Source organism: Aptenodytes forsteri, unplaced genomic scaffold (assembly GCF_000699145.1).
Source record: "Aptenodytes forsteri isolate BGI_AS27 unplaced genomic scaffold, ASM69914v1 Scaffold346, whole genome shotgun sequence".
Lineage (NCBI taxonomy): Eukaryota > Metazoa > Chordata > Aves > Sphenisciformes > Spheniscidae > Aptenodytes > Aptenodytes forsteri.
The window spans coordinates 1,533,671-1,543,479 of record NW_008794078.1 but is presented as its reverse complement, the minus strand read 5'-3'; the positions used below and the strand labels follow the sequence as shown (position 1 = coordinate 1,543,479).

General features: G+C 42.8%; 1 protein-coding gene across 1 annotated transcript in view; it reads right to left on the bottom strand.

The window, feature by feature from the left end:
* Positions 1-883: 883 nt before the first annotated feature.
* The window catches only part of SPRED2 (sprouty related EVH1 domain containing 2), a 28,995-nt gene continuing 20,069 nt past the window's right edge, over positions 884-9,809 (bottom strand). The window contains exons 4-5 of the mRNA XM_009290845.2: positions 4,782-4,931; positions 884-4,368 (exon numbers count right to left, since the gene is read on the bottom strand). Coding sequence (XP_009289120.1) covers positions 3,718-4,368; positions 4,782-4,931 — 801 coding nt within the window. The 3' untranslated portion in view covers positions 884-3,717. The remainder of the gene's footprint in view (positions 4,369-4,781; positions 4,932-9,809) is intronic.

Here is a 9,809-nt window from a genome sequence, read left to right as displayed (position 1 = left end):
CAAGGGGCAGCACATAGAAAAAAAGGAGCAATGGCTTGGTTGTGTCATCACCTTGGTTGTGTTACCACTTACCTGCAGAAAAATAAAACTGGGCTTTTCAGAAGCATATGGTGTTGGCCTGACTAGCTCCCATTGGAAATAACTGTAAAAATTCAGATATACTCACTGGTTTTCCTCTGGTTTCCTCAGTCGATCGGCCTCAGCCTGGTGTCCGTTTTAACTGGGTTATTCCTCTTTCATCTTCCACATTAAACCTCTCCGAGCAGGGATGGTACCGCCAGCCACCCCAGGCATCTCTCCTCAGCGGCGGCGGCGGCAGCCGGCCAGCCCTGCAAACTCCCACCACACGCCCTCAAAAAGCAAGGTGGCCCTTGCTCAGCAGCCATGTCTGCCAGCCTTTCTCTCTGCTTTCCCCTTTTCTTTGGGGCCGCTCTGCTTGGGTGGAAACAAAATAAAATAAAAGAGTCCCCGTGGCGTATTTAACCCAACCCAAAGCAGTGCATGAGATGAGAGCCCGGGGAGAAGAGAAGGGAGAGCAGGAGGGGAATCTCGGCCGCTGTCATGGCTGCCAGGGCCTCCTGGGGCGCAGTGCCACCAGGCCGGGCTGCCCTGGGGGTGTCCTCCCCCAAAACATGCGAAACCTCTGAAAACCACCTAAAACACACTTGAAAAAACACCTGCCCCCATGCTCCCCGCTCTGTTTGGGCGAGTATGGCCCGTGCCCAAGGCTAGCAGCATACACCAAAATGTAAAATAAATCCATTTTTTTTTCCTCAGAAACCCCAGGGTCTTGGGGAGGTGGCTCTGGCGATGGCCCCGTGTTTCCCGGCACCGTTTCATTTTCCCCTCATTTTTCAGCCAGCCAAATAACAATAAATTGTGTCATTTTGATATGATGTATTTATATTTACATGGTACATTTTAAAGCAATAGCTACACTGATCATACATATTAGAAACAATAAAAAAAGAAGTTAAGAACTAAAATGTACATCATACACTTGTATATATATTTTTTTTTTTTTACACAGAGGTAAAAAGGCTTATAAAAATCAATACAACAGGGTTTTAACTTTTAGTATATAGATACAATAATGATGAGGCTTCAGGCACTTTAATTTGTTAACGTGAGCGATAGCTTGGAAAAAACAACAACAAAAAAAACTTTCCACAACAGAAAAAAAAATTTGGTTAATGTTTTGTTACCACAGATACAAAAATAAAATCTGAATAATTTCTCTCAAATGATTGATGTCAGTATTGCAAAGCTGACTGGGAGAACGCTACACACTGTTCAGCAGCAGTGTGGAAATTAAGGAGAAATATTTACAAAAAAACACCCATTTCTATCATTGTGCCCTTACACCACTGCCTTCACAAACCAAATAACACACGCAGCAAAATCTACAAGTATTACAAAAACCCAAGAGAAAGAAGAAGGAAGGAGGGGAAGAAAAAAATTTAAAAAAAAAAGAGGGATTTTTTTTTTTTTAAACTTTTATTTCCAGACATACAGAAAGGCTTGGAGTATGTCTACTTTACTTAAATAAATAGGGGCACTTCAAGACCGGACAAAAAGCTGTAAGATCTTTTTGTAGTGTTGTGCTTTATAGAGAGAAGATCTTACAGATGTTTGTTTACATGAAACAACTTTGAGAACAGAAATAAAAGGAAAAGGTTGTTCCATTAATTTTATTTTTGTTGAGGCTGGCTTGATGTTTACTAGACACCATTGAGAGATTTGTCAACTGCTATTAGGCACAAAATATTTATATTTCATTCAGCAAACCCAGACACATCACCCAGAGTGTAACACTCCATCCCTTTTCCACTATCATTCTTTTTTTTTTCCCCAACCGAAAAGATCCCCAGCAACTGCTACGAATTAAGCCTACCGAACTCTATAGTGTATAAGCACATTGCATACTTAATTCATCGTTGACTAAAAAGCTGTGATTAACTCTCAGAGGAACCGTTGGGACATTCCACCAAGAAAGAATGGCAAGCGTTCCTTTTAAATTTATTTGGCAAATTAATATAAAAAAAAAAAATTCCTCTCTTTTTAAGACTGATGTCAATGTGCAATAGAGGGAGGGAAAGGACATGCGCCCACTGGCAATTTACTGCCTGCAGAAAGAATTTCTGGCAGGAACAGCAGTGCCAGCTTTGACAAGCCAATCCCTAGCTGCCTCAAAGTATTCAGATTGTACTATGCTAGTTAGAGCTCACTACGCTAAATCTTTTTTTTTTTTTTAATAAAAATTATTTGGCTATTCCTTGTAATATATTAGAAAAATACTCTTTTTCCAAGCTAATTACAAGCCTTGTACACAAGACAACATGACATTTAAAAAAAAAAAATTAAAGTAATCTTATCCTGCTGTATGCACCTTATGCATCCACTTGATAAATCTGGGTGGTGAACTGGGGAGGGGAAAGCCAGGGAGACGCTTCGGTCTGGCTCCTGCAAAGATTCACATGCTTAATCCTACACACAGACTCACAGAAACGCCAGTTGCACGCGCGATATGTTGAGACATGTGTAAGCATCTGGAGGATTGGGACCGCAGGTCAGGAAATGGAAGCGGTGGTTAACATCCTGGCTTTTGATTTTAAATACCTGTTTAGATTGCTAAATGTAGTTTCTACCGTGGACGCATATGTTCTCATGCTCATGTATCATACAGAAAACAAACAAACAAATACGATTTTCCATATAATCCACCACTTAATGCAGCATTTCCCCAGAATTGCCATAATAGTGCTTTTGACATTGCATTGTTAGTAATTCTTTGCATAACAACAATTGTCCTCATCTGGAACCTTAGTGTTTTATTCACAGATCATTACATGGCTGGCTAATGAAGAAGTTCCCTTTCTTTTGGGCAGAACTCTGAAAACACAGTTGTTTTTTTTCCAATGTTATTTAGGGAAAAAAGAAAACCCTAAAATTTAAGTTTCCCTTTCAAGTAGTGGTCTGAAATGATTACAGGTAAGGAGAACTACCAGATTCTCAATGGTTATGTGACTATGGTAACTGAGCCTTGCTTTCTGTTCACAGAGCTTTAGGAACAGAGAAATAATTTAAGATGTTTGCTGAAGGAAATGACGATGGACTCTAGAAGAGAAACTGCAGCTTAGATGGCTATTTTGGCTTTGGAAAACAGAACAAAAAACCCAAAGAAAACCAGTGACAGAAATACTGTGTTGTGGTACAAGTTTGTTACTAGCACACCTTCTATACACACCCAATAACTTGACGGCAAGTTAAAATACCTTCCAAGTGAGATTTCATTCACTACACCACCCCGTTTCTAGAAATGCCAAAGCTTGCTAACACGCTGATGGTACCACACAAGCAGAGGCAAGACTGACACAACCTGGAGATGTTCTACAATCCACCACCATTTAAAGCAGTTCTTTTCTCAAACTCATTTTAACTGGAAAAAAAAAAATATATAAACATGTACAAGACAGTCTGTTTTGATTACAGATTAATAATACAAAAGTCTATGCTGTAGGTTAGTTAGTTAGAACACTTGATGAGCAAATCAATGCAGTGTGAACCCCAGACGACCAAATGTAAAGTGATCCAAACTGGTGGTTTCTGGATGCTGTTGGGCACAGTGGCTGCATCAAAGTGAGTGATCTCAATGCTCCAAAACCAAAGTGTTCCTTGAACTACAGGAAAAACGTAACACTTTGAATGCATCTGTAGTCATCCAGCAGCTTTGTGTTTTCCACCACAGCACCTGCACATGACCCCACAGTGGTAACAAGCCCGAAGCGGCAAGTAACAGCACATACATGGAGCAATGAAAGACAAGGCGATAAGGGCCATCCACCGGAGGCAAAACATTTCATCACTGGTGTCGCACGAGCAAGGATCTGTGTAGTCTCCTTCTGGGTCGGACATACAGTGATAGAGCATAGTGTCTGCGCACCACATACAGCTCACTCGATGGATGCAAGTCTTGACGCGGTCTGGAGCATCCTGGCATTGACCCCGTTTGTTCTCCTCATGGTTGAACATGTCCCTGCAGTACACGCACCGCGACCTCTCACCATCTTCCTTCCGCCTGGGCTTGAATTTGACAGGTTGAGTCTTTATCACAGCACCCTTGATATCTTCACCCAGGTCAAAGTCCGAGTTGTCTACATAAGGATAAGTGTATTCGTGTTTTGAGGCCTCGCTTTTGGCAAAACGTACGTAGGAGTCCATGTCATCAGGATCAAAATTCTTTCCTCGTGCTGGGGCATGGCGATAGTCCTCGTATCCAGTCATCCAAATCTTTTCCCGAGGATTGATGCGCACTATCTCCTCATCATCGTCTGGAAAGTTGACGTGCCGGTAGGATCGCGGTACTGACTGTGGAAGTAGGAATGCAGATGAAGAGGGAGAAAAGATAAATAAGCTCACTTTGCTATCAGCAATCACTGTCTCCTTGCTTAGTGAAAAGCCAGTATTTAACAATTTTGTCTTTCCTTCTTTGTACGTCCTTCACCATGACCCATCACAGAGTTTCAGCCTTTGGCTCAGGAATGAGTACAACTGTCACAGACCCACAATGGTCTGTGTGCACATGGTACAACATAACGTATTAAATCACAGTACAACCCCCCCCTTTTTTTTTATAATTGGAAGCCATTTAAAGCTAACTGAGAAGGAAAGGGGGAGAAAGGAAGAGGGGGGTCTTTCAGGGATGTGGGGGAAAACCAAACACCAGTCTTAGTTATAGCAGACACAGCCCTTTAGGTGGCAACACTGGGAAGAAACCTTACTTGTTCTAGATGGTAGTGGTCAGAGCTATAATGGTCGTGAAGGTGTCCACGAGTGCAAATTCTTCGATGTTCGCAGGATGCAGGAGAAGCCAGAGTTCGCACAGGCTGTTCCCTTTTTTGAGAGGAGTTAGAGGAGCTATCTGTAGCATTCTGTTTTAAATGGAAAGGGGGGAAAAAAATCGTCATACATTCAGCTGTTACTGCACACGGTATTAAAAGAGATGTTTTGCCACTCACTGACTTTGCACACACCTGCAATATTGGCAACACCTGACAGCAGGCAGCTTCATAAAGTTTCACATAAAATACTTGAAAGAGGCAGATCTGTTGCCAGGCCATAAAAGCTGTCGCCACACACATGGAAAAATAATATGCCATAGCCTACCCGTGACATATTCACCAACACCACTCATATTCGCTTGGCATGTTATTTGTTATACTGGGCATTGCCGGTTGATGAGTGTTCACACTAGAAGCTACCTCTGAAGAGCAAAGTTAAACTCCCTCAAATGATGCAATCGTGTAAGTCCTGCGGGCAGAGTCAGACAGAGCATCTGTGTGCCCAGGCTGTACCCCCACTAGTTACTCAGACTACAAAAATACTGGCAATTTTGTTAACCTGCAGGCATCCTATTAAGCCAAAAACTCCTTTACACGTTCTTCTCCAAACACTCACTGAATTCCAGTTCATCACAGGCTACTTGAATAATCAGCTTTCCTTTAAAAACTTCAGTTTTTTTTTCCTCGTTTTGTCCCTAATCTCTAATGTGCAATGAATGTTACCTTGTGTTTTTATACATTCCTGGCTCACGGTGAGCACTTTCTTTAGGTTAATTAGTTACTTCATTACACAACAATGATCATGAAAGGGTGAAATATCACACAATAACACGCTGTTGCCAATACCCGCAGCTTCTTAATATACGTATTTCACCTCCTGGAGAAATACACAGTGGGGTACCAGTCTTAGCCATCCTCTCTCCATAGCCCTTCCTTGGTTAAAATAGTTTTCATACAGTATCTAGACATTCAGGATTTTGCCCATTAATTCTTTTCATAGATTGGTTGGGCTTTTTCATATTACCATGAATATCAGAGGACAGCTGTTAAATGCAGTCACAGATCAGGAGCAGGAAAAAGAGTCTCCATGCACAACGGTCAGAAGAACTGTAACATTGCACGTGCCTAAAATATTGGTGCTTTAAACTACGAAAAATCTCCATCCCCCTCCAACTAACAAGCTGTGCTGCAGCTACGACGAGTCCAAGGGAAAGGTTTCCATTTGCCACAACAGTTAACTAGAGACACAACCTCAAGAGTGGAGAAGAGTTGTATCGGTAGTGGGAGAAGACTGGTTTTACCTGAAAAACCTTCTCTCCTTGTCAAGAATGCACTCTCTAAATATTATTTTCCAATGAATCGTACTAGACACGTCTCTTACTCCAAGAATACAAGAACACTCATTGTGGATATTTGTTTATTCTGAAAACAACACTCTGCAAGACTCTGTCCAAAGGTGAGCACACCTTAAAGCATTACAACACAAAATAGATGTTGATCCTCTTTAACCGGTGTAGCACTTAGAAGCACTGAACTCCCAACTTACTTTGTTGAAAGCAAATACACAGATCTGTTTGCAGTGTGATGTCAAGCCAGGCTGGGTCATCTGAGAGGTACAACAAGCAGGATGAGTTTTGAATGGCTGACCCACCCATTAGGAACAGACTTTTAATGCATGTGTTTGTTTTGGTGTTGTTTTTTTTTTTTTAAACAAGTACCTAGAAGCAGAACAACTCTTCAGATAGTTAACACTTCTAAAATGTAACTGCACTGATATTCAGGCTCTTTTTAAAAAGTGGTTTCATCAGCCCAGTCTTCATAACTTATTAGACAAAGGCACTTCACATCTGGGGTATAAACCCTTCAAAGCTAATTCTTGTGCCTGTAACTTTAGGTCCTACAATATCTACCACATTTTGGGAACATTTCAAAAGAAAATGAGCGGCTTCTACAAGCAAGTACTTCATAATAACATTAAGCTTCCAACCTATTTGGAAAACCTGAGAAGAATTAGGGTTTAGTTACAACAGCTGCCTCATACGAGTACCTTTTTGCAGTGCTGTATGCGGTGCAGACCCAGATGCCGTAATTTAAGTTTCTCGGAACAACAACAGAAAGGCACACACCCCATAGTCTGGGCAGCCTCAGCCTGCAGCATGCTCTCAAAGTTAAACTTTGACTGGCATGAACCAAAAAGGAGGCAGGGCCTTAACACGGTGCCGTGCCAGCCAGCAGGACCCTTCACCTTCACTGGAACCGCGGCCGAGCCCTGCTGGGACAAGCCTTTCGTGGATATGCTCCGAAAACATCGTGGGTGCTCGTGGTCAAAATAACGAAGCCTGGGAAAATTACCCAACTGGAGGAGATTGCACATACTGGCCTGCAACCCCCTCACCCTCCTAGATGAAAATAAAAATCCCAAACTGGATATAACTGCTAGATAATCTCAGCGGGGCAGCTGGGAGCTATAACCAGCCCTCCGAACAGTGTGCTATTTGCTGCCTCTCGGGGAAGGCAGTATTTCTGCAACAGGCAATTGGAAAAGAGGCTGTAGTGATTTTTATCTTGCCTGATTCTTAACTACCCTTGCTTTCCTCCACACCTTATTCTCCTTCAGACCCGGCAGGGCAACCGAGCCTCTCCTCCACATGTGTTGACATGGCTACAAAACCTGTTTGCAGCATACCACAGAGGCTGCAGCTCTGGCCTCTGCTTTCACCTTATTAAAAATTGCTGCATTTCCACGTTCAATGTCCTCAGATTAGAGGGGCAGTTTGCCAACACAAACACTTATTCTAAGCACCCAGAAAGGGAGAAAGCAAGCTATCCGAGACCAGGTCTCCGCTCACTCGTCCATAAAAAAGTTCACGCTGCCTCCTGGTTGGCGACGCTAAAGGCAGCTGGTTGACAAATGCAGTGTCTGCAGGGTTACCTTGCTGACCATCAGCTGGGATAAGAACTTTTACTTTCCAACAAGGTCCCCCATCAAAGCTTCAAACTTCTGTAGGAGAAGAGAGAAGGCTCCCGACACATAGGAATGAATGGTTTGAAGATTGGGAAAAAAAGGTAGAAAATACACCCCCCTCCCAAGCAAAGGTCACCAATGAACCCCACAGGCTTGTGCGGGTTGGGAACCTGTGCATACTCATCAATGATCTGAAGAGACGAGTGAACAACAAGATGACACAGTTTTCTGATGAAACTTAAGTTATTCAAGGGATTAAAAATGAAAGCTGACCGTGAAAACTTGCTTAAGAATCTCGTAATGCTGAGAGACTGGATTTAAAAAAAAAAAAATAATTACCCCTAAAGTGCAAAGTGACGGAAACACCTTGATCTGACATGTACAATGATGCACTCTAAGCCAGCTATCGCTGCTCAGGAAAGAGGTCTTGGGGTTAAAACAGACAGCCCTGTGACAGTTTCAGCTTGGTGGCTCAGCAACAGATAAAAAAAAAAAGCAGCGGCAACAAAGGTGATCATCAAGGCACTGCATGTATCTGCTGTGCTTCCCCAGCCTGTCTGCAGTTCTGCCCCACCCTGTGTCAGTAAGGGTTTTTCCACCATGGCAAACTCACAGGTCAGGACAATCGAGGACACGGGACGGCTTCTCAACAACAGCTAACTAAATAGTCTGGGTCTCTCCAGCCTGGAAGAGAGATGATGGAAGGGACCATGAAGATGGGAAAAGAAGTAGTCTACTGAATCGTGAGTCCCATGGGAACGTGAGTAGGAAGAGATTATTCTTCTGGTATCCTTCAGAAGAGAAGATCGCGAGGCATTCGCTGGAACAGGCTCAGATAAGGTTCAAACAGAAGGAGGTACTTCTGGCAGAGCCCACAGTTAAAATGTGGTTCAAGAAGCCATACGGAAACCCTCAGAAGAAAATAAGTGACTGAGGATCAAAGGCATGATGATGCTCAGGCCTTCAAAAGCGTACTGTTCTCTCAGTACCACTCCACTGAGACTGAACCCGGACTTGGTGACTTGCGAAAATCAGGCATGTTCTCAAAGAAAAGGCACTCTCTCAGCCAAGTGCCACTACGAACAAATGATGGCAAGACTTCATCAGTGATGGAAGCAGGGAACAACAACTGTCTTCCATGACAAGACTGGGTCTTGGCTGGGATTTTCTACCACCAGCATAGCAGTGAAAATTTTGGGAAGGATGGTGGAAGCGGGAGACGTGAGAGGTTTGTTGCAGGTCACCCAAATACAACACACTCACCTACAGCAATACATCTAGAAAGGACGTGGTCTCCAGAGCCAGGCTATTTCACCAATGGAAAAACATGTCCCAAACCATCGAGCCACCGGTCTGTCAGAGAAACACTGTCTTCCTATGAAGCTGTTGAAACCATTCCAGCTCCAGTATTTGTTTTTGAGGGGAAACGATTGAAAACATGCCCAGTAGCCACATAAGAGAAATGAACCCAGAACTAAAGTTGTTGGAACAGGGAGTCCAGTAAGAAACTCTGTTTTAACACGCCCTCAAATGCTCAATTACAGAAATTTGTGCCGCACGTACTAGAGTTTTGCGATTGTTATGGCGGTTGCGAAGTCTTGTGGTTTCACTGCTCGGATAACAAAATCATCAATCACGACCATAATAGTAATTTTATAAAACCTGTACAACACATTTCCTTTTGCAAGTGAGCTGTACGTATCTGAGCGAGCACACGTACCGCATGTTAGATATGGCTGCTTTGAGAAACAACACCGGGCTTCTACATGCAAATGATTGCACTGTGATCATTTTAAATAAAAAAAGTGTCTCTGTTTCCCCCTCAGACTTTCAGAAGTGACTCATTAAATTAAAAAACCCTAGTCATTAGTAAAGAAGATTATGTTAATCATTTACCGCAGTTTACTTCTCATTGAAATGGATTTGTTACACAAGAACGGCCGGCTAATCAGGTGCCTAAGTCATATTCTGAGATAAGCATCTATCATAAAAACCAATGAGAA